The sequence below is a fragment of the Lytechinus variegatus genome, chromosome 2, assembly GCF_018143015.1.
Source record: "Lytechinus variegatus isolate NC3 chromosome 2, Lvar_3.0, whole genome shotgun sequence".
Classification (NCBI taxonomy): domain Eukaryota; kingdom Metazoa; phylum Echinodermata; class Echinoidea; order Temnopleuroida; family Toxopneustidae; genus Lytechinus; species Lytechinus variegatus.
In genome coordinates, this window is record NC_054741.1 from 3,633,938 (window position 1) to 3,659,561 (window position 25,624).

The 25,624-nt window shown below is 36.4% G+C and overlaps 2 protein-coding genes across 2 annotated transcripts in view; both read left to right on the forward strand.

Annotated features, from left to right (window-relative positions):
• Nucleotides 1-13,426, forward strand: part of LOC121407086 (probable ATP-dependent RNA helicase DDX27) — a 41,488-nt gene extending 28,062 nt beyond the window's left edge. The window contains exons 10-18 of the mRNA XM_041598013.1: nt 1,045-1,181; nt 3,926-4,024; nt 4,425-4,507; nt 5,432-5,526; nt 6,503-6,709; nt 8,209-8,297; nt 10,519-10,642; nt 11,519-11,627; nt 12,618-13,426. Of these exons, the coding sequence (XP_041453947.1) occupies nt 1,045-1,181; nt 3,926-4,024; nt 4,425-4,507; nt 5,432-5,526; nt 6,503-6,709; nt 8,209-8,297; nt 10,519-10,642; nt 11,519-11,627; nt 12,618-12,711 (1,037 nt within the window). The 3' untranslated portion in view covers nt 12,712-13,426. The remainder of the gene's footprint in view (nt 1-1,044; nt 1,182-3,925; nt 4,025-4,424; nt 4,508-5,431; nt 5,527-6,502; nt 6,710-8,208; nt 8,298-10,518; nt 10,643-11,518; nt 11,628-12,617) is intronic.
• A 2,628-nt stretch (nt 13,427-16,054) lies between these two features.
• Nucleotides 16,055-19,304, forward strand: LOC121407088. The gene is made up of 2 exons (XM_041598014.1): nt 16,055-16,133; nt 18,114-19,304. Exon 2 carries the CDS (start codon nt 18,161-18,163, stop codon nt 18,749-18,751), a length of 591 nt encoding a protein of 196 aa, XP_041453948.1. The 5' UTR covers nt 16,055-16,133; nt 18,114-18,160; the 3' UTR covers nt 18,752-19,304.
• Nucleotides 19,305-25,624: the final 6,320 nt, after the last annotated feature.

Sequence of the window (25,624 nt, forward strand, 5' to 3'; positions counted from 1 at the left end):
ATCTGGAATTTGCAATATTCTTTTTCACTGAGTTGTTCTTTATTAAAGACAATATGATGATCATGATTGTATGTGTAGGATTTGAAGTGGAATGTTCACCCTGGTGCCATGTTTGCTTTTGCAAAAGCAGAAAAATAATAGGAACGTATCAATGAAAGTGAAGGGAAAATCCTTCCAGAAATAAAAGTTATCCATGAAGAGTTTTAATTTATTGATGTCACTAGCAAACAGCTCCCCCATATATCACATCATATCTTATATACACAATGTATAGTGTGTTCTGGAAGATGGCACAGTACTTTGAGGGGGCCCATCATGCCCTCCCATTGTCATTTAAGGGTTGAATATTTGGTTACACTTCGTAATTCCGAAGGTTCGTAATTCCGAAACACGTCAAATGCCTATACCTTCGATGTTCGTTAATTTGAAAATGTAAAAGGGTTCGTTAATCCGAACATTTGTGACGTTATTCCGAAGGTTCGATAATCCGAAAATGAAATAAGGTTTGATGTTCCGAAGGTTCGTTAATCGGAAAACAAAAAAGGTTCGTTAATCATTTCGTTTTCGGACTAACGAACCTTCGGAATTACGAACCTCACTTCGTTTTCGTGCTGACAAACCTTCAGAATTACGAACCTCATTTCATTTTCGGACTAACGAACCGTTGGAATTACGAACCTTCGGAAATACAAACCTTCGGAATAACGAACCTTCGAAATAACGAAGCTTCGGAATTACGAATGTACGCAGAATATTTATGGAGGATACAAATTACAATAATGCAGCATTTGATTCATTGCTATGAAATGCTCCTCAGCTAACTTCTCTGAAAATATCAGTGAGGGTTGGGTTATGATAGGGTTTTGGGTTCAAAATAATGTGAGCATGAGGGTAAAAGATAGGGTTAGCTTTGCAGTTCAGGCTTTACGTTTGGCCACGTGTGTAGATGTTTGATAAGAACATTTTTTGCAGGAGCAATAACTGTCATAGAACCCAAATTACAGATATTGCTTAACAATTTTTGTTTTCATTTATATCCTCTAGCACTTTGTTGCCGAAACTTTCATGATCACTGTATGGTGTTTGTTCAAACCAAGAAGCAAGCTCATCGGCTTCACATTATTCTTGGATTGCTTGGGATCAAGGTTGGTGAGCTTCATGGAGACTTGTCACAAGCCAAGGTAAGACCATATCCATAGCAGAACTGCCAACCATTACATTTTCTCTGTAATTGTTATGTTTTTGCAACCAAATTACGACTTTAAGGTTTTTCTTCATGACTTACAGTCCCCCCCCAAAAAAAAAAACATTGTGTAATTGATTGACTGTAGTCTTGATATTGATCAGGTTTTCTTTCCAAGTAATGTGCATTGCCTTATTTTCTGCTGCATTTAGAGTCATTTGATTTGCTGAGCTTCAGTCCTGAACTCTATTAGATTTGTCCGTAGGACTGCCTCATCACAGGAAGAGTGAATTGTTCTATACGGAGGACGTTGGATTGGATCAAGAAAGTTACGTTCAAGAAAATGTAAACAGACAAAAGAAATCATATAATTCATCTGGAGAATATCTCCTTGGCACAACAGATGCGGTTGTGTACACTCCTTTTTGTTTTCGGGAATCGGTGGTTGATTAGTTCATTTCAGTTCAAACTAAGCTTTTTCGGTATTGATATTTTCAATACCGGTATTACTAATAGCTTCAATACCGGTATACCGACTAATACCGAGTAAATTCCCAATTTATTGTGCAAACAGTGTCCAATGTTTGTTTAGCCCTGATATGGCCTCGGATAAAGAGGGGATGCTTGTGGTCAGCTGAGGAATGCTCAGCATGGTCCATTCTCATTGACAAAAACTTTCTCTTTCTTTACCAAAAGTTATACGATCATGCTTTCTCCCCAACGAGAGCTGTGAATTACCTGTGCATGTGTGCAAAATAATCTCAGCAAGCACATGGTACGAAACCAAGTCAAGTTGCCAAATGCTGCACCGCACAAACTCACTGAGCACTACTTTGCTAAACGTGTGTACATGCCCTAACTTCCAAGCACCAAAATTCCCTGCTAAAACTGTCAAGGATATATGCGTGATTTTCCCTTCACCGATCTGGCCCCACTCATTCACATTCAGATTCGCCCCTTTTGTTTACCACTCACATCAACACGTGTTCGTCGAAGGTTCAAAGTTTGTTGACCTCAAATTTTGACGTCTCGTAAATAACTTTTCTTATAAATGTCCATTGTGTTGAACCCCACCCCCTCTTGTGAATCTCCACGTTGTCTAAAAGTAAAGCCCTCCCAAAAAGTTAAGAGCAGTCCGAGAAAAAAAAAACTTGCATAAAGAAAAAAACAAGTGTTAATCCCTGTGGTTTGTCTATCAACGCCCCAAGCCAAGGTTGATACTTTGTTGAAGCCCCGCAATACACCACGTGGTCAAAAGGCAGGCTAGGGGGTGTTTCAAAAAGAGTTTTGTCAGTGATTTTGTTTGTGTAGAGGGATGTTACAAGCTAGGAAACCCTCGCATGTGATTGGCGGAAAGCAAATCTGTTGTTGAAACCACTGAAAAAAACTCTTCATGAAATGCTCTCCGTCTCGGTCGACTTCGTTGTTTACTGTAGCTGTGTACACGAGTGCATGGAGCTGAGCCGACATGCACCCCAGTATCAGTAGCGGTGGGGCCGAGGCCTTATGCAGCGGCTAACGGAGCTCAGACAGTAGTTAAGGGGCGATGTATTCATTTCGAGGTTAGATTATTGGATTCTGATTACATTAAATACGTTGAGAGAGCCAAAGAACTTATTGTTTTGGCTTAATTTTACTGTAAAAATACCCATAAACGACAATACAGAAGAAAATACCGGTATGATATTTTCAACTTTTGGTATGACGGTATTTCGGTATTGAAATTTCAACGGCGGTATCCATACCGGTATGACTTTCATACCGAACGGTATTACTAATACCGGTATATCGAAAAAGCTTAGTTCAAACCACAGATCTGTTGTACAAGGTCCTACTTGGATTGCTCTCTTGAATTAGTTTTTGCGTGCTTCTCAATTTTAGAGATGAGATTAGTTAACATTGGTTCAAAACACACAAGTGTTTTGCAAGCTTTTAATTTGGTTGCTCTCTTGCTCTTTCCTTGTATTTCTATTTTAGAGATGAGATTAGTTTACATCGGTTCAAACTACAAAAATATTTTGCAAGCTTTTAATTTGGTTGCTCTCATTATTTTGCTCTTTCCTTGTATTTCTATTCTAGAGATGAGATTTGTTAACATTTGTTCAAACCACACAAATGTTGTGAAAGCTTTCAATTGGATTGCTCTCTTCATTTTGCTCTTTCCTTGCTTCTCAATTTTGATGCCAAGTGAGAACAGTAATGGCCACACCTGCAGAGCCGTGTTGTAGACATGATCATCTGTGATGAAGATCAGAAGAAATATTCAAATGCTGTGTCCAAGTCACTGTTTTCTTGTATAGTCAAGTATCTTGGAGGCATTTGTTGGTCACTCAATGAACAGTCGGTCAGCCGGTTGGTCTCTAAAAAAAAGACATGGAAAACGTGTATGTAGTGTGGGCATTAATAGTGATTTCAATTGGTATAATTCAAAACTAACTATTTATACCATAACACACAGTTGATGAAAGACCATACATATTGGTAGTCAGTTGGTCCTCCTTTTACTGCCTTTTAATCTGTTTTGGCTGGAGAGAATGGAGATGTTGAGGATGTTTAAAGAAGATCAGATATATATTTTCATATTGTCAGTCAGTTAGTTCCTCCTTTAAACTGCCTTTTAATCTGTTTTGGCTATAGACAATGGAGATGTTAGGTATGTTTAAAGAAGATCAGATAGATATTTTCAACTTGTTAGTCAGTTTGCTCCCCCTTTAACTGCCTTTTAATCTGTTTTTGCTATAGAGAATGGAGATGTTGCGGATGTTTAAAGAAGATCAGATAGATATATTGGTGGCTACCGACCTTGCAGCTCGTGGACTCGATATCGAAGGTGTAAAAACGGTAAGTGTTTTTATACCATCTCCTTACTCATCAGTAATCTTAACTAGGTTTGGTTATTTTGATATGTTATAAGCTGGAGAGAGGGGTGTCCGAGCCACAGGCACCACCCTAAAGATTTTGGCTCTCGACCACACGATCGTGCCGAAAATTGGCTCATATTTCTTCCGTGGCATAATCTACAAAATCGCATAAGCAATTTTTTTGAAAAAAGAACTGTATAGTTCCATACTAATTTTTGAGAAACAGAATGTGAATTTGCTCTGTACAGCTGTATCTTGCCTTTATCCTCAAGAAAATTGAATAATTTTAGTGGAAAAATCCTAATTTTATAAATATACAAAATGCAAATTTTCTCTGTAAATGTGAACCTTGCATTTTCTATCTGATTGGTGTTTTACAGGTTATTAATTTCACGATGCCCAATTCTGAGAAGCACTACGTGCATAGGGTGGGAAGGACAGCTAGAGCTGGTCGGAGTGGCAGGTAGGTTATTGTGAAATAATTGGACTGAAAATCAGATGTGGAAAGAAAGATAGCACATTCGTAATGTAATGTCTTTACAAAAATTATTTTCTTAACTTTAGTTCTGGGGAATTTTTAGTCATATCAGCTTGATCAATAGCGTATCCAGCATCAACAATGAAACTAAGAAATGTATGGGCCCATGTACAAGCATAATAGAGTCACTATTGTCCCCAGACACTGGGCCCCTGAAATGCTTTGTAGGGTCTAATGCTTTGTAGGATCTGATGCTGGATATGCTTTTGTTGATGGTTAGTAAGACACGTGTGATTCTATTTCTGTTATTTTCTTTAATTTGGTGTTTTGATGTAAACCAATGGACTATTTTGTGTGAGTGTTTTTCTCCTGTTGATGGGTCTGTATCAGGGATGACATGGGGGTATGTTGATGGTTCCATGACAATTGCTCTGGCGACATTTGCTCTGGTGACAATTGCTCCGCTGTAAAGCCCACACACTAATGGAATGACCAACTTTAACCCTGGGTTTAACACTAACCCCTACCCTAAACCTAACTTTATTATTTTGCATCCGATTTTGATGAAATTTTCAGTGTTATGCTTGTTGAATTTTTCTCTTCTTATTCAAATCAAGTTTTTGTTGGGGTGTCCTTTAATTATTCGCTAATTGCTGTCAGCCAATCAGATCTAATGATTTACAGTAGCTTATAACAGTAATCATAGTGAAAATCATTTGTTTCATGCAATGATCTCCTGTTCCCTAATACTCTGCTTTCTTCCCTTTTTCCCTTTTTATTTAATTTTCTCTCATTTCTTTGTTTTTTTTCAAAATCAGATAAAAAAATAGGGGAAAGTCACCCCCTGCCCCCCCCCCCCTTTGTAGTGTAGCACATGTTATTCATATATTGTATTGTTCTTTGATTTAGATCAGTAAGTCTTGCTGGTGAAAAGGAGAGGAAGATGCTGAAGGAACTCGTCAAGAGGGCCAAAAATCCAGTCAAGAGCAGGATAATACCCCAAGGTTGGTCCTTATAGATAAAAGCCATTTGTGGTAATGATCTGAAAATGAGTTTGAACAGAATCCAATGAATCAACACCCAGTGGCCTCTATTCTGAAGTTCAGATTAATTTATTCCATGGTCAAACACTGTTCTAAATTATGGAAATCCCAAAATGTACAATGCCAATGCTGCTGTATGATTCTTATCTTTAATGTACTCTTTCCGCCTGGTTTTGCCATAACACCTTCACATTTTTTGCAATAAAACCACTGAGCACATTTCTTGACAGCGCTACTCGCTGAGTTTTTACTTTCAAGTCTTACGCAAATTTTAAAACCAAATTTGTGAGGCCTGGGTACGCAGTTACAAAATTGCGCAACATTATGTAAGCGCATGTCGGGACTAAAAAGTGCTCAGACGGGATTTCCGGTACATAGTCTACACAAGATGTGTTTTCAACTTCACCCTAATTTAACTCGCAAATTTGGTCTTAAAAGATGCGCAAGACTTTGAAAGTAAAGTGTCGGCGAGTGGTGCGGTCAAAAAAATTTGCGCGACGGCATAGGGACAAAAGATGTCGGGGGGGGGGCGAATTGGCCTCCCCAGTTAAATAATGATTAAGTTCTTAAAGAGTGATTATTTTTTACTACTATTGACCACAGTCATTTAATCTGATTCTATTTATGGTTTGAAATAATGTCATGGACAAGTTTTTTCAAATACAAAATCGAATTAAAATAGATCAAAACAGAGAAATATATAAGAAATCGATTACGAAATTGTTCTACAGTAGGAATGTTATTAAGAATATTTTGCTTTCAAGGAGTTGTATTAGTGATTTAGAGAAAAAAGTGTAATTGGCATTTGTAACTGTTTGCTAGTAGAAGCCTTGTATGAATACTGTTGCTCACTGCAATTACCCAAGTTTGGTGGTAAGAGTAGAAATTTCTAAGCCAATACATCAATGTCTATCTTTTCTTTGCATCTCATTCCTAGGTGTGGTGACCAAATACCGGGACAAGATCGCATCTCTGGAGGAAGACATCGAGGAGGTGCTGAGGCTAGAGAAGGAGGAGAAAGAGATGAGGACTACGGAGCTCCAGCTCCAGAAGACAACGATGATGCTCCATAACCAGAAGGAGTTTCTAAACAAACCCAAGAGATCCTGGTTCCAGACCCACAAGGAGAGGATGCAGGAGAAAGGTGAAAAAAATATTATGATAATTGGGTTATTATTAATATTATTATCATTATTACATGTATTTGATTATTATACAAATATTCTTGTCATTTGATTGGTTGAAACCCATTCAATATTTGATCCATTTTGTGCTGCATGCATATTTTATTTTCCTTTGCACAGCGACCATACATATTTTATTTTTCCATTGCGCGGTTGAGCTCTCTCCCTCGGTATGCATCACTGAGCATGTGTGTGTGTGTATATTTTGTATACCGGTATGTGTGTGTTTGGGCGCATCAAAGTAAGCGCATCAACAAGACTGGCTATGCGCACTTTTGACTCATAAATCAAAAGAATGAACAATTGAATTCATACATGGGGTTGAGTAATCATTTCATCAGAGAAAATGAGTTGCTGGACAAATGTGAATATATTTTTATTCTATCTGCATTTTTCTTCTATTTTGTCAAATAACACGATTTAGAAGAGTCGTATAAATCAAATGATGCATGTCTTCATTCGTCCATTATGCCACCTATCCACTCTCATTGATGCTGTGTTCACCTCGTTGCACTCGGCCTAACTGCTTCGCGATGGATTGAACAGAGCCTCAAGTGAGGATAGATTGCATGGTGAACTTGTGTGCATGCATCATTTGTATTATAGTAGTAGTAGTAGTGTTAGTAGGTAGTAGTAGTTAGTAGTAGTAGTTAGTAGTAATAGTTAGTAGTAGTAGTAGCAGTAGTAGTAGTAGTAGTAGTAGTAGTAGTAGTAGTTAGTAGTTAGTAGTTAGTAGCAGCAGCAGGTAGTAGTAGTAGTACAATAATTATAATTTGACCCCATCCCACTTCTCTGGTGTGGAAGGCCTTTGCAGAAAGAGTTGGGTTTAAACGCAAGCCAACAAATCAATTGCAAGTCCCAAATGCGCGCTGTTGATTGGTTGAAAATCAAGTTGGGCGTGATTTTTTAGAGTTGCGATTGATTGCAACTCTTTCTGCAATGGGCCCCTGGACCCTGTCTTGAGAAAATTAATTCAAAAGAAACTCAGACTAGGATTGGTCTATGAAATATGTGATAGTTATGAGATGGGAAATTTAGATCAATTGCACTTTGATTTTGATTTGAATCCTATGCATCTCTACATGAGATGGGTCCCTGGGCCCCGTTTTACAAAGAGTTACAATTGATCCAATCAATCTCAACTGTATGGAAATCCATCCATGCCATAATTTTCTCTACAGAAAATTTGCACAATCTCCTTAGTAAACAAAGAGAATCACTCTGAATTTTCAAGGGAACGATGAATGTATGTATAAACATATCTAGAAAATATTTCAACAAACATACTTTTTGGATGTTGACGTTGCTGGCCGTCCATAGTTGTGGTTGATCGGATCAATCGTAACTCTTAGTGAGATGAGGCCCTGATCTACGCCTCTAATAAAAGTGGAATATGACACAAATCCCATGTGCATCATAATTTTTATTTTTCAATTCTAATTTCACTATCTACTGGTAGCTTCTTTGAGATTAGATGCGGGTACCAAGCCTGTTGCTAGTGCTAAGCACAAGACCAAGAAGAAGAAGAAGAAGAGTTCGGAAATGACAGTAAGTACTACATTAATCTAGCTCTTTAATTTACATATGTTGCCCTGCATGTAATTTATTAATTCATGACCTGGGCCAGGGGCGTCGATCCATTTTTCAGATTGGGGGGGCAAATCATGAATCAATTTTCCAAAGGCGCTCGATCACACAAACACACATATTATGTGTACATATATATATGTATACACACACACACACATATATATATATATATATATATCCCGCATTCAGAAGTGAATACCACGCGCGACCATGGGGTCTCGAAAAGCACCCTAAACACGTAATTTCCATATTCTGAAAATGCACCCCTTAACAAGTATTGGCGTGTGAAACCCTACCCTTAACAAGTATTGGAAACAAAACGACACTCTTGGCAAATATTCCCTGAAATGAACCCCTAAACAAGTACAGGAATGTTTTATTGTTACGGGTCCTTCGGTCGTCGGCTTTACCTTATTTGGTTTAGTACGACCCCATCTTCTACACCTCGCGCAAATCGGACTCTAAACACGAAGTGTTGGGGCAAAAAGGACATCCTTTATAAAACATTTGAATTTTGTTTTATCATCCCCGCAAATTCGACCCTAAACACGTAATTTTCCTAGCAAAATAGATACCCTTTTTTCATTATTTTTGTGTTTTTGACACCCTTATCACGTTACGTACGTAACGTGCCCTATCGTGAAAAAGACCTCCTTTTTACGTGTTTTTTTGGTCGCGCATGGTATCCACTCGTCAATGTAAGTGGCCCCTCCGGGATATATATACTTATCTCACCAGCAGATTAATGCGAGCGCGAAGCGCGAGCTGAAAATTTTGATATTTCGATCTGAAAAAAAAAATGAGTTTAATGGACGTTTTTAATAAAGAACAAGATATATATATCCAACAAAAGATTATTGCAAATCGAAGTGGGAGTTCTTTTGAGGTTTCGAACTGAAAACGGGACCATATTCATGGAAAGTATTGGTTTTTGTTACAAAAATGATGCGAGCGCGAAGCGCGAGCTGAAATTTTTTGATATTCTTATCTGAAAAGTGGACATTTTGAGCACGATTTAGACGAACAAGAACGAGTTGTGTATCTCAATCTCGCTTGCTGATTTCTGTGTAACATTACAATCTTATTTTATTTTTAGCACATGCGGAATTATTGGGGGGGCAAAATGATATGTTTGCCCCCCCAATATTTTCATTGGTGGGGCGATCGCCCCCCCTGCCCCCCATAATCGACACGTCTGACCTGGGCTAATTTAGTTTTTATTATGTATTCGCCTATGTTCCTTTCTTTGATTTTGAATATTGAATAAAGTGATAAAAAAAATGTTTACCAAGTATCGGGTGTTGTTAATCACCCAGGCCTGTATTCTGAAGTCGGGTTTAACTTAAACTCAGGTTTAAAGTTGTGATTTAAGTATGGATAGCTAATTGTTACATAAATCACTAACAGTAGAGATGAAATATTTCACCTCATTTTGGTTCTCAAATCATTCATAATTGTGTCTGAGGTATAAATCGATTAATATCTTCACTATCGATGAATCGGGAAAGAACACAGTAAACATAAGAAACATGCAACTTAATAAAAAATTTGACACTTTTGGCTTCCCATAATTTTAGCACAGAGTTAGACCATGGTGTAAGTTCATCATGACTTCAGAATATGGGCCCCAGAGTTGAATCAAGCATCAGCATGACATTAGCAATAGAGGGTACTAGATATGAAATAATGCCAAATGTGAATTTTAAATGCTGACAAAAATGCTATGGCCAATACATTTCTGTATCATTGGAATTTGAAATGACAATATAGTATAATTCACATTATTGACCCTATACCCTGGCGGAAATCCCAGGGGGGGACGTGTCCCCCCTACTCAAAATAGTAGGGGGGACACAATATCAAATGTCCCCCCTACTATTTGTGGTCTTTTGTGATGGTAAGGAATTCATCATTCAAAATCGAAATAAAACATGTATTTTAGGACAAAATGACCTTACTTTTGTGATGATAACCCTTTTTTTTTTTTTGCTTATCAAATTCATTTTCGTCTAAATGACCTGAAATTTGGGGTGATAACTTCTTTTTTTTTTTGCTTGTCAAATTTACCAGCCCCTTGTCCCCCCTACCTTTGGGAGAGATTTCTGCCCCTGACCCTATACCATAGCTTTAGCCAGTCTTTGAATTGATATTCTTATTTTAATGTTTTTTGTGAATTTAGCCTGAAGAACGAGTGGATTTTGAAGTGCTGAAAGCCCAGGAGTATGCCTTGCGGGTAGCCAAGAGAAATAGAAAACCAAAGAGGATTACTGCATTCCCTGAGGATGAACCACAGTACAGAACAGGTGATCATTGTGATGCTGCTGCTGCTGATGAAGTGATGATGATGGTGGTGGTGGTGGTGGTGGTGGTGGTGGTGATGGTGGTGGTGGTGATGATGATGATGATGATGATGATGATGATGATGATGATGATGATGATGATGATGATGATGATGATGGTGTTGGTGGTGGTGGTGGTATTCATGGTGATAAATTTTGATAATAATCATTTTCTTCATTGTGATTATCATGATGATTATGCCAACAATTGTTGTGATTATGATGATCATGATGATGACAGAGAGCATGGTGATTATAACGATGATGACGAGGATTATGATGCAACAATCATGGTGACTGTGATGATGGTGAAGATGATTATGAAGATTTTGTGGTGATTTATCATTCTTTAATATTTAATAACGCACATCATACTATAATTGTTGTTTTGTAATGTATCTATGAATTTCTAAAAGGCATTTGATCGTAACATGCATTTATTTGTTTTATAAATAGTGTTACTGATAGGATTGGTTAGATTTGCTTCAAATTATTATGTGTGCATATCCATTCCAGATTTTAGTAGTTCTTAGTAATGATTTCATCTCAACAATAAAATGTATATGCGGCCTTTGCCTTTAGTTGAATCTCTTTGGACCGCAAAATTTTTTGACTTAGGTGAAATTCAACTAATTATTGTTCCTAACACTTGTTTTGCATATCTTGTCTTAAGTAATACATGGAGCTGGGCAATCATTCCCCTCGTGGAAGGTTGGCTTATGCAGTCTGTTAGGTTTATAAACCATTTCCTTGTAATATTTGTTTCACCAAACAATTTCAATGTAATATTGGGTTTTTTTCAAACCATTTCCTTGTGTTTGTTCATTTGATCTGGAACAGGTCCTCCACCAAGTAAGCGACAGAAGAAAAACAGATCACAGCCGAGAACATCATTTGAGAAGGAACTGACAAGCACAAGTCGCTCATCCATCAAACAATTCAGGAGCAAGTGAGTATTTGTTAGGTCAAAGGTCATTTAAGAGAGCTGGACCAGCATGTGCAAAAGCCTGTATTCCCCTCCCTTCCCCCTCTAAATAAAATCTTACTTTATTTCCAATGACGTATATACCGTCGGAAAATATGACATTGTTTGGATAAGTCACCCAGAGTAGAACAAGGTGACTAGCAGATGTTATGAAATGCCAATGGGAATTGCCTTATGGTAGGGTCATTATCTCTCTTTTCATCGGCCTGACAGTTACAAGAGGTTAAGCAGGCGTTTGCTTTCCCCCTAAAGATGTTTTTGTTACACGCACTTCTAATGCTTTTCACAAAGTCTGGGGTCAGTAAATAATAATTTACTCCCAATGAAAGCTGAAGCCCTGATGACTTCAAAGGTCAACTCCACCCGAGATAAATGTTGATTTGAATCAATAGAGAAAAATCCAACAAACGTAACACTGAAAATTTCATCAAAATTGGATGTAAAATAAAATAGTTCGGACATTTTTCAGTTTTGCTTATTTTTCACAAGACAGTTATATGCACGACCCAGCGACATGCAAGTGAGAGAGTTGATGATGTCCCTCACTCGATATTGTTTTTATTATTTGAATTACACAATATTTCAATTGACTGAACCACAAAATGTTTAAACAGTGGTAATACCACATATTCATGGAATAATGAATTGTGTTACAAAGGACAAGGAGGAGTCATATAGAATATCTCATATAATAAAATATAAAAGAAATAGTGAGTGGGTGATGTCATCAGTCTGCTCATTTGCATACCGACCAGGATGTCCATATAACTCTTGTGAAATTAAATGAATATAGAAAATATTGTAACTTTATTTTACATCTGACTTTGATTCAAATCAACATTTTGTTGGGGTGGACTTGTCCTTGAACTTGTGATGTAGATTTAATAACCATTTATATGAAGCATGGCCCTGTACTTGTTACTATTGATGTTCATGTCATTTTTTTAATTATAGAGCGAATGAAGCTAAAAAGATGAAGGAGAGAGGGAAGCAACACTCCAAGGGATCGGGAAAAGGAAAACAACAATTCAAAGGAAAGCGGAGATGAGATCAGAAGAAAGAAAGCTCCCTTTAAAATTATGAACAAATTATACTCCAAGACAGAACTTGTTCTCTGAATTATCTGTTCTCATGCAATTGCCAGTACGTGACCTTAGTTTGCAGATACTATGGTTGTTGAATCATGTTAAAATGGTCTGAGTTTCAAGACTAGAAGAGAGGAATGTGTACTGAAGCTGTTCTGCCCCTGAGTAAAGACAGCAAGTTCAATCATGTTAAACTTCACTCTGGACCCACTTGTGAATTTAAGTGTTGAATAGGCTTTGTGCCTTCAGACTATCTTGATCACGCCTTATGCATGCATAACAATAGATCATGCATAGACTCTTGATGATAATGAATGAAAAGTGTTAGCATTTCTATAGTACTGTCCTGATTATCATCGTCCCCACCATCAGTGTTAAGAGTACATTCACGCTCTTTGATGAAAGGAAAGTACATTCCTCAAATGGAAACTTTCCAGGTTGTTATCTGTTATATCTAAAGAAATGATAGCAGATGATTTTTCATCTCTTGCCTGATACCCATTTGTGTTGTGTTGGGAAAAAGAAAAATAAATTAAACAGAATGGTGTAAGTTTGAAAGAAATCGGACAAGCAATAAGAAAGTTATAGTTGCTTTAAAATTGAGGACACTAATACTAAGTAGATTTCAAATTGGCAACTGGGTAAGTAAATTACGACAAGGGGCAAGGACAACTTTCCCATAGGCCATGTACTTAATTATCAGTGATTTGTGGTTTTCTCCCAATTACCCATTCCCCTGGGGCAGTAATCTCAATATAACCTAAGTAGTATATTGTTTTATGTCCTCACGAAAGATAAATACAATTTGAAATAACACTTTTGGGAAAAATGACATTTTAGCCATAATATGTATTTGAGTACTTGGGAGAATAGCCCTTGCCTTACATCACTCTGACATTCCATATGTGACCAATTTGAAATCTCCATGGGTATAGTGATTACCAATATTTACAACTTTTAAGAATTCATAACTTTCTTGTTGTTTGTCCAATATTGTTCAAACTTTTACCTATCAACTTGTCTGACTTTTCTTTTCCTTATAAAAACAAGTGATTATTTGGGTTGGATTCCCCTTTAACTTAGTGTCATCGTCATCCTCTAACATTTTATTTAAATACTTGTTTCTGAATGGCAGAGGATCAGTTGGTGTTTGACTGTTACTATGGTTATTGTCATATGAAATCACCTCTCAGTGCTGGCAAGCAGAGGCCTGTCATGTCCCTTCCCCCACACCCCCACCCCAGTCCGTAATGTCCAAGAATTATATGAATTGATATGAATTATAATAAATTGGCCACCCATGTCCACCCAAACCCAAAAAATTTATCAAAATCAGGTGTAAAATTGTGGCATTTTGAATTTTCGCCTAATTTCACAGAATAGTTATAGCTTGGCATGGTGGTGTGAGAAATGTCAAACCAATGTTGCCACCCACTCATCTTTTGTATTTTCTCTTTTTTTTTGTATTTAATTGTTTGGAAATGTACTGTGTAACAGTTTGTCATTTTACTCGTTACAATGTGAATGATTGATTCTTTCTTGAACATTTGGAATTGGCCATTAATGTTTCCATTTTATGATCAAATGAAAAGCTTCCTTATCTATGAAAATTGAAATATTCTATCATTTATATAATAAAATATAAAAGAAATGGTGATACATATCCAGTTCTTGAAGTCCAACAAATGGTTCTTAAAGTAAGTGGTCAGTAAATAAAAATTGAACCATGCCTTTCTCAGATCATGTCAAATCTTGTTTAAATTAATGCTAAAGTTTTGTGATTTTTACCTATCATATTTGAAATATTCCCTTGTTAAAAAGATGTGTATACTAAATTCATACTTCATTTACAGTTGTTTTATTCATTTTGCTCAGTAGAAAATATGGGTACGTGCTCTTTGATTGAAAGGTTGTGGATGGATCAGCCCATTGTGAAATGGAGAAGTAGAGAGAGGGGAAGGAGAGGGAGGGAGAGAAGAAAAGGATAAGAGAGAGGGGAAGGGGCGAAAAAACAATAGCAAGATAACGAAAGCAGAGAGGAAGATGAAAAATGTGAAAGGTCAGGGACAGATGGAGGGAAAAAGGGGGAGGATGAAAGAGACTAAAAAGGAAACAAAATTAAAAGCCAGTGTGTGAAAAAATAAAGATTCTAACTTGTTTATTTCATTCCTGAAAAAATAACAAAAAACACAGTTAAGAAGAGCTTAGAAAAAAATTAGTAATGAATTATAAATTGGATGATAACCCAATTTTTCAGCAATGCTGATATAAAATGACTGATTTCCTTAATGTGCATGGGACTTTGATGTAACTAAAAGTTACCATAGTGCATAATTACAAGAAATTAATATGAAAGCATAAAGAGGGGTACAGGAAATAGAAGAAGAAAGGGAAAAGGAAAAGAAATAAGGAGTAAGTGAACGCGATGCATGAAAAGAATATAAACCGATGATTAGAAAATCATTGAAAGGGATACAGGAAAGAAAGGGAGAAGAAGTAGGATAAACGGAATAAGAGAAAATGTGATGCGAATAAAAAATGCCATTATTTTGTTTTGAAAATATTAAAGTAGAAAAGCATAGGTGTAATGATGACGTACAGAGAAAGAGGAAGAAGGACACGAGGAGAAGAAAGGACGAGGAAAAGTGAAAGGTATAGGAATTAAGAACGGGGAAGATGATGAAGATATAAAATAATAAGAAATGGGAAGAAAATGATTGAAAGAGAAGGGGGAAGGGCAATAGCTTTACCATCAAAACGTGCGACCTGATCCAAAGAAAACATACCGTCATAAACGTCTTGGGCAATGGATGACAGGATTTAAATGAGTAGGTCAAACCTTGCGCATGTAGATAAGGTGATTTTAAATGATTTTAATGTATTTTTCACCATTATCTTTTCCACGATGTTATTTGGTTGCCATGGCAATGACCAAAGATGGTCCTTGCCCCCCTGGTAGGCGAAACAGGGGCGCCAGAAAAAAGAGGAAGAAAAGAGAGGGAAATAAAATAAGGGAAGAAAAGAGGATTAAAAAAGGGGGGGAAGATAGGGGAGAGAAGAGGGAAGGGGATAATCGACCTTGGCCGGTATTTATGCATTTAGAACAAGCATAAAAGCAACCTATAATTAGGGGAAATTAAGATTGTACATGTTTTTATTTTTAAAAAAGTACTTTTCTGGGGGAAATGAGCAGTTACCGTGGCAACAGGCTATTCGCAACATGCGTTACATAAGAAATATATTATATTTGGCATTTTACTTATATATAAATACTTACATATACTTTCTCTACCGGTATGTCTCCCTCTCATGTCAGCCTTTAATTACGCGGAAATAAACCTCGACTCAAGCTCGACCCGGTAGCGTTGATTTGTTGAGAGCAAAGGTCTGTATTTCATGTTTCCAGTAATGTCATGATTTGTGTTCATCTTTCAATGTTAAATCCTCATACTGCATTGACTTCAGTTTAGTTTAAATGTCCGATCAGCTTCAGTGTTATTTATCTGGTGTGTGAAGAAAAACATCTAACGTTAGACGGTGTCCGTGACACTGCTAATTGTCCCACGTGTTGACTTTTTTGTGATGTGTTTGTGAGAGTGGCATTCTGTGCGTTCATACAGTCGAGCGTCCTTGTTCATTGAATGATTGTTCTCTTTTTCTTTGGGACAAATGTGTGGTATTTTGACACTGTCAGTTTCCATTACAACTGTTCATCCTATTATGTACAGACAAGTAATCTTTCTTTTAAGCCTACTGTCAGTGTAGACTGTCGATCTAGACGCCGTTATAAATACGAGATTAATTTTTCACGCTTGGGTTTGGGCGGCAGCCTCAAAACATATTCACAGGTTCTTGAATTTGCGCTGCTTTCTTTATAATCACAAAGCCACTTCTTCCCCATATGTGAATGGATTTTATTAACATTTCAGCAACGAAATTGTATTTTCTGATCATAAGCGTCGTAATTCAGCATTGTTTTGATTTTGAGATTTTGTGACATTTAGCGCAACATTTCTTTGCGGGATGGACATCGGGGAAGGCAAAATGGAGGTGCTACTGGCCTGGTATAGACGGTCGAGCACTGGGTAAACACCGGGGGGATTATGGCTGTTCAAAGTGCATGGCCATGGGATCAATCAACAAATATGGGCGATCGACAAGACATCTTCTTAAAAAGTAAACAGATCTAGATCTAAACACTCGGCACCAATCAAACAGCAAAAGCAACCTTTATTTTTCAAGCAAAATCATGATTTGAATAATGATCTGCGACTGTTAAAAAAAAAGATCACATTGGAACAAATTCTCGCAATGCATATATGATTTTGGAGCTCAAGCTTGCTCGCTTAAATTTCACCCTCTATAGGTTAAATTATGCAGTCTCTTTGCCAAAATGATACAAGCAATTGAACTGCAGTACAAAACTGGCATTAAAATTTTTGTAATTTTCGCTCACCAATCTTGCCTAGCCTTGAGGACTTGGTGATGATATTTTAAAATATTTTGACATATATTTTTTCATTACAAAGTCTTGAAACCCTCCCTATAAGTATAAGTGAGACCTATACAACCGGATGGATTTCCCCAGGAAATCCATCTTTTAAGATAGAAGTCACAGAAATTTATTAGATTTTATTTATCTATACAAATCATACGCCTTATGCGTATGAAGGTGAAAAAAACTGTTAGTATAAATATCTTACCAGACCGACCTCGTGTAGATCCCTTGATCCATTTGTAAACACCGCAAATACAATAGGCTTGACCCTTGAACTGCCTCAATAAGCGATGTTACAAAATCCCATTTTGAAGATCAATTATAGATAAAAATTATTATTTAACATATAAAATTTGAAACTTGATTATAAATAATCATTACTACAAACAATCAATGGCTCATACTGCTGGTTTCTCTCAAGGCATGAGACGTAGCGTAGAATATATATATATACTGGTATATTTTTTTTTTGTAGCTTTGCATGATTTCCAAAGATCAAATAAAAGTGTTATCATCAGCAATAATAACCTGTACGTGCGTTATCGAAGGTATTGCATTTATTGGTCCCCATATGAAATAATCATAGGATTTGAGTGCACAGTGAATTTAGACATAGATTTAAAACTACCGATGAGCTGAATTTAGGTTGTGAAATTTATTTGTGCCACCATCTTGCGAAAACCTCAAAATTTCATTGATGATAATATTACATGTATGCATGGGTGTGAACATACATGCTGAAAGATGGTTTTGACATGTTTCTAGAATTTAGCAATTTCAGTTAGAATGGCCTTCATATTTTCTCCTTCCCAATTTACCCAAAATTTGTCAGTAATTTCTGTTATAATGTATTCTTTCATTTTTCAGGAGGAAAATTTGAATCTATCAAGGCAAAGAACTTTGAGTGAGGAAACATGGAGTTGAGTATTGCTGTATCAGATTTCATTCTATGTTTTTCTTCGTTTGGGACGGCTGTGTCCATTCTTCCCATCACCACATTCGGAGCATTTGGTTTCTTAATCATGTCTGTAGCAGCAGGCTTTGGATCTGCACGCTACTCTATGTCCTCCCCCAGTGAGCATATAGTCTCCTGCCATGCATCCATGAGCTGGCTAGCAGGAACTTTAGGACTTGCACTGATGGCCGGAGGATTCTACCGTAAATATGGCTCTCGTATCCTAGCAGCGCTGCATGTTGGTGTACCCACCATGTATGCTATCCTTAAATTTGTAATCGCATTCGACGCTGTGGTAGATACTGCCCTCACGACATTCATTAGCTCATCAGCTGTCCTCTCGATTGGTATCTATAGCCTTATACAGAAGAATCCCTTTGGAATGATGGGAGCATTTTGTTACATGATGGCTGCTGCCGTAGGGACCAATGGAGAACTCTTTGGTATTAAACGAGTGGATTGGTTCCACTATCTACTAGCGTTTGGCGGTGTGGTGTTGATGAGAGCTTTCCACTTTGAACTTCCCGTAGAGAAAGAAAAAACATCGTGAGAATTCTCAATCATTCCCAGCTTGTACTGATTCTAGTTGTATTCCACTTTTGTATTACCTATTTCCATTTTATATAAAGACATTATGTATGCCTGAGTCAGTCATGCTGGAACACCGGAATGTGTTCCATCGATTGGATTCCTGTACTATTTTCCCATTCCAATGTTCCGACACATTGAGTGACAGCAGCACATTTTTGGTGCTATTGAATTCTATGACAGATTAATATGGTATTCTTTAATTTTTCACAATTCTGCCAAATAAAGACACCATCGGAATCTGGAAAGAAAAGTTCTGTCATATTAAGTCTCATTTGAACTTCATTAAATACGTTTGTATGAAGAATTGAAACATTACTGTAATAAGTTTGAATGTGATTTTTTTTCTATCTTGTATAGAGAAAGTAAAGAAAGTGATTATTGTACCCTTTGAACTGTTAGTACTATTGAAGCATTTTCTTGTCAGAAAATTGATATTTATTGTACCTGACTTGTATTCTGAAGTTTGTTCAAGTTCACAGAATTTATATTTAAAAAAACCCTGAATGGATAACCACAAGTAAAAGAACTATTTAAAACAGCCTATCAGAAATGAACAATACATAGATAAATAGTACTATGAAACGTTTTGATTTTGGGTGCCTCTGTTCCTTGCAACATACTGTACCAGCAAACAATTAAGAAATTCCTATTAAAAGAATCGGTGTATGGAGCAAAATCAAGATCTCTCTGGTCATTACCTTGCATGGTGAAAACTAAACATACAGTACATGTAATAGCAATAATAATCTAAATTATTCTTGTTTCGGCTGATTGGAAGTTGTGAATTTTAGTTTTAAACAAGATTGAGTTTGTAGGTATCACCTTATTTCACCAGAATGAAACAATTGAGAACAGAGCAATATTCTAGGAATGACCAACTGGATTTCATTCAGCTACCTGTACAGTATCTAAAATCCCACAACTGTTGATTTTGTTTTCTGAACCTATTCTTTGTATTAGAGTGAATCAAAGAAAGTCAGCTGCGAGTGGTGTATTTTATACTTGTATGTGGTGCATTGAAACCCAAGGTAATGTTATAACATTGACAAGAGGCAGATTATTAGAATTCAGAATATAGAGAGTATATATAATACAGTGGCCCTTATTCTGAAGTCGGGTTTAACTTAAACTCGGGTTTAAAGTTGTGGTTTAAGTATGGGAAGCCAAAAGTATCAAAATTTTTACTAAGTTGTACGTTTCTTATGCCTTTACTCTGCTCTTTCCTGATTCATCGATGGTGAAGACAATCATCTATTTATACTTCCTAGATAATTATGAATGATTTAAGAGCCAAATGAGCTGAAATATGATATCTCTACTGTTAGTGATTTATGTAACAATTGGCTTTCCATACTTAAACCACAACTTTAAACCTGAGTTTAACTTAAACCCGACTTCAGAATACAGGCCATTGTCTTTAATTGAGTGAGATTTATTGGTAGACAAGTGATAAACATGTATGTGATGAAATGAATGTTCAGATTGATTGCATAATGATTATTTACTTTAATCCACTTCAATGTGATTATATGATCATATTCTGTGTGATCTGCAATGGTGTTAATCTAAGGGAATGTTGCAAGAAAATATTTGCAATCAATCACAAATATTATGATGCAATTTTACAATTGATAGATCAATTCTAGCTGTAGCAAATCAAATTACACTCCTTGTTTTTAAGGAGCAGATTAGCAATCAATCATGAATTTACAATTTATTGCAAGACATATGACTGATTTGTGGACTGAAAATAGACTTGCAATTGATCGCAATTTTCTTGCAATGCCCCATGAGAATGTTGAATATTATTTTCACTTCATTAATTCAGAAAATGATAACACCTCCAGAATTTATCTGTGACTTCTGTTTTATTTTTCTGGTTTCATGGAAAAATACCCATTTTTTTTAAATATCCTCCAGAAAGAGGAATAAAAATGACAAATCATTTTTGTCTCACCTGCATAGCAGAGTAAGACTAGGTGCTGCTTTTCTGATGGCAGTGGCAACATGGGCGGCGTCACCATCAAATCTTGAAATCTTTAACCAAGGTTTAATTTTGTAAATGTCATCACAAGTTAGAAAGTATTTGGACATGGGTAATCAAGTATCACTGGACATATTGCCCAAGTGTCAGGTCACATGACCAAGGTCAACAGTCATTTAGGGTACAAAAAACTTAGACCATGCTGGGGGAATCAACATTGGAACCTTAAGCAAGGTTAAAATTTTGAAATGTACACGGTTGGGCTTCATTACTTTCTTCAAAGTTAGAACATTGAATTTGCCCTTTAATGCTGAATCAATTGACATTCTCTTATAAAAGATCTTCATTTGTAGAAAACATAATTTTATGCATAATGTGAATTTGAATTGTAACCTCTTTCATCGGGCAGATCCAGCTTTCACCAATTATAGTGGGACTGGAAATATTTCTTTCATATTTTCCCTGATAAGCCATTAAAAGCTGATTTTTGTCACGCCTGCAAAGCAGAGTGAGACTATAAGCACTGCTTTTCCAAAAGCGACGGCACCAACATTGAAATCTTATCAGAACGTTGAGTTATTGAAATGTCATCATAACTTAGAAAGTATATGGACCTAGTTCATTAAACTTGTACATAAGGATAACCTAGTATTACTGAACATTCTACCAGGTCACATAACCAAGGTCAAAGGTCATTTAGGGTCAATGAAGTTTTGGCCATTTTGGGGGTACATGTATTAGTGATTGATTGGCGATCCTAACTTTGAAAATTAATTGATCTAGTTCATGAAACCTGGACATAAGGGTAATCTAACCGAACATCCTGCCTGAATTTCTTGTCACATGGCTGAGATCAAAGGTCAAATTGTTGAATTGACATCATAACTTTGAGAGTTAAAAGATATATTTCATGAAATGTAGCCATACATGTAGGGGTAATCAAGTATCACTGATAATCTTGCACGGGTCTTAGGTCACATGATCAAGGTCAAATGTCATTTAGGGTCAGTAAATTAGTATGTTATTATATGAATGGTGGGTTTTTTAAAATAATTATTTGATAGTCTCCAAAGTCATCACTGCTACTATATTGAATCGCGTAATGCAGGCGAGGCTGCCAGAGACGCTCCACTTGTTTATCATATATACGAATCATTGTGCATGATTGTTAATCTTAGATCTTTTCAAGGTCAGCACTGCTGCTGTATTTTGTAATGCAAGCAAAACTGCCAGAGGTGTTCATTGGAGAATTGTTACTGAAATTCATTGCTACTGTGCATTTTCACTGAAAATGGGCTGAAGCGTATTTTTAGTTTCATAGTACATAATTCTATTTCATTTGAAGCCATTTCTTGTCAGTCAACATTTTCTTCTGTAAATCGAGGTCAAGTATAAGGTATACATCTTAAGTACTATCATTTGAATGGAAAGGTTTTCATACACATGCACACATATATTGTTTTATTCTTGTTTTATTTTCTTACACTGTAGTTCAGGCATTTCAGGGTCATGATGGAAAATACAAACGAAATAAAAGAACAAAATTGAAACTATGAAAATGAGAAGTAAAATAATTGACAGGAGCTCAGGATAATTTTGTGTTCACCTCAGGACATTTGTTAGGTAGTCCTTAGGGGTCTTTGGTGTGTCTTTTGTTTTAGTATTCATTGCTTTCCTGCTTGGATTAGAGGGGTTAATCAATTATTTTGTAGTAGAAATAAATATTTCCCATTTCATTTTTTCTCACAATTTTAATAGATTTTGTGCATGTATATATTGTGTTCTATTTGTATATTTTCCTATAAATCTTATGTTTAGTGATTGTTTGATTGATATTTGTGATGTATTTTAAAAATCTGTTAATCCAGTGATATTTTCGTGTTTCTTCATTAGCTTATGTTGGACCCTTTGGTATTATGATATAAAAAGTATCTTTAAATTAGTTTAAAATTATGTCATGTTTCAAAAGTCTCAGGACAATTTCAGAAAAAATATCTAATTGAGGTAATTTTGTTGTTATGGCAACAAGACAAGCTATAATTGGAATCTTGGTATTGATTGGCTGCTGAGCCCTGTTATCAAGGTAGTTTTGATAGCAAAAGTTACTATAATCTCGAGATCTTTATGAAAGGGCCCTACATTCATGTAACATTACATATGTACTGTCAGTTACTATACCCTTTTTACATGGTTACTATTATGTACTGTTGATTGCATAACTAATATTTTTACAGATTACAAATCAATATCTGCCAGCCCTTTCTTAGCTCTATTTATCCCTCTAAGTAGATTGTGATGCCTTCTAAATAGGCAGTGCTGCACCATCCCGAGTTTGCTAAATCTCGAGATTTTAGCCCGATTGGCCCTCTTCGCAAGTAATCCTGTCTCCACCATCGCAAGAAGAGCGATTCCTGCTCGAGCAAGGCATCGATGCATTATGGTCTGATGCCGTGAATAAATAATCCCGAGAGCGTCTGCACCTACGAATTAGCGCGATAATTCGTAAAATAGAGCGCTATTTTGCAAATAAACCCAAGACTGGGGATTGCAATCTCGAGATTAATCCTACGAACTAGCGCGATAATTGCATCTCCATTGCAAATAATCTTGAGATTGTTCAGATCGGGATAATTTGCCGGATCAGAAATAGCGCGCTAATTTGAAAACTCGGGATGGTGCAGACGGCCCTACTGTGTCATGGAATGGCTGTAGAGGCTAATCCTCCATTACCATTTTTTTAGACAGGTGGGGCAGACAAAATTTCATGTTTATAAGTCAGTAGCGTTTGATTTTCTCAATGAATTTTCTCCACATACATTGCTATACATGTGTGTGAGAGTAATACTTGATTTACATGCTTATGAAGATTGTGTGACATGATTTTTTGTAGAAAAAATAAAACAAAGACATATAAGCCTAATTATAAACAACTCTGTTCTGGAAATTTTATGTGTGCAGTTCTTGTACTTTTCCGGAGGGGGGAGGGGCAGTCGAATTATATTGATGGAGGTTTGCCTCATGAAACCCTGAAATGGGGGTCTATAGAACTGACTATATGGGTAAATATTCACTTTGATCAAGAGTGCATGTACATGTATGGCAGTGATTCATAAAGCTGCTTTTCTGCACAACTACATGTGAGCTGCAGACTTTCAATTATCTTCATTCTTATAAGTTAAAAGTTGATTTGACCTTGGTATATTAAAATTTTTGTTATTAGCAATCATCTAAGTTTGAAAGAAATGCTCCAAAACTAGATTCCCAGACTAGATTAGGATTATATCAAGAAATTCACCCCGTTATATTAAACATGATAAATTTGAGGTAACAGGTGCATGTAATTGTACACCAAAATGGGTCACCAGTCAAGCATGAAGTCAAGTATAATAAACAGCTTTATGGAACTGACAAGATATATTTGTGTTTATGCATGGAACTACTAGCTCATGGTTTATGGTTAGATCTTACAAGTGCCTTACAGAGGGGGGGGGGGTAGGGGAGGGGCTTAGGTTGCTCACCCCCCCCCCAAAAAAAAAAAATCATGACCATGAAAAAAGGAACAAAGAAAAGGGTGAAATACAATGTCATATTCTGAATATTATGTCATGTATGTCTTAGATACACATACTGGTTTCCAGGAGTGTCTTGGTCTGAGTCCAGTCAGGCACTACTCCGACCTTTCCTCCAACTAAAACACCCTTTGTCTTGGTTGTTATAAGAGAAATATCTTCAGAATTTTAATCCATGCAATGATAGAGTCCCACGAGGATTTCACTTCTGATCAAGGAAACCCTGGATATGCCCCTGATGAGAATACTTATATATTCATGCAGTAAACCATTTAATGGAAGTATAGATTTCAACAAACAATTTTTCCTTGTATATGTTGATCTTATTATGCAAATATTATGGTGAAATTTACTTCATAAAAAAAAGAAACAAACAGAATGTATAGATCTATAGGCCTAATTAAAGATTGAGGAAAGTTGTCATATCTGACATGTCACATGAAAACAAAATGTTAATGAAGGCGTGTCCATCCACAAGAAGCGGCACTTAAAAAAAAATACAGAGTTCATGGAGTAACTCGACATTAATAAGAGATCGACTAACCTCACATCCCCTCATATAAGTCCTACAAAACTCTTCAAAGGATTATCAAGTGCTTTTTATCCAGATGTCATAAGAGAATCTCAAGTTTGTTTTCAAGCAGGTCACACAGGAAAAATGCGGAAAAGGTGGATTTTCAGAGGATTAGACATGGACTAAACTAATAATGTAAGAGAACATGAGGTATAAAAAGAGAAGGAATTTGGGTAGCATATGGGTAATTTACAAGTGAAAGGTCTACTATAGTAAAGGGAGTACTCTATCAGGGTGAACATAATATGATAAAGTAAAATCAGACAAAAACTGAAAATGTCATCACTAAAATTCAAATTTATTCAACACAAAAACTTTTTTTTTAAATCGGACATGTAAACATTATGTATGAACATATGAAATGATATAGGATTTCATGTAATGATTGGAGAAAAAAAGGGAAAGTGATATGATTAGACCACTTAGTTTATTGCATAGGCGTGATTAAGTGTATGACTTAACTGTTTTCGCAAAATATTGCCTAACTTTAAAATTCAACTTCATTATTATCAGATTTCGATGAAATTTTCAACGTTTCGCTCATTGAAATTTACTCTATTTCTTGAGACATAATAATATCAGGCTCGAGTTCCCCTGTAATAATTGGGTCCTCGTCAATGCAGTTTCTGTTCTGCTCCAGAAAGTGAACCAATTTTTGCTGCGGCAAAAAATAACAAGGAAAGAAACATCATTCTCCCAGGTATC

Excerpts from the sequence above, each read along its gene's own strand:
- LOC121407088 (XM_041598014.1), top strand. The coding sequence starts at position 18,161 with ATGGAGTTGAGTATTGCTGTATCAGATTTCATTCTATGTTTTTCTTCG.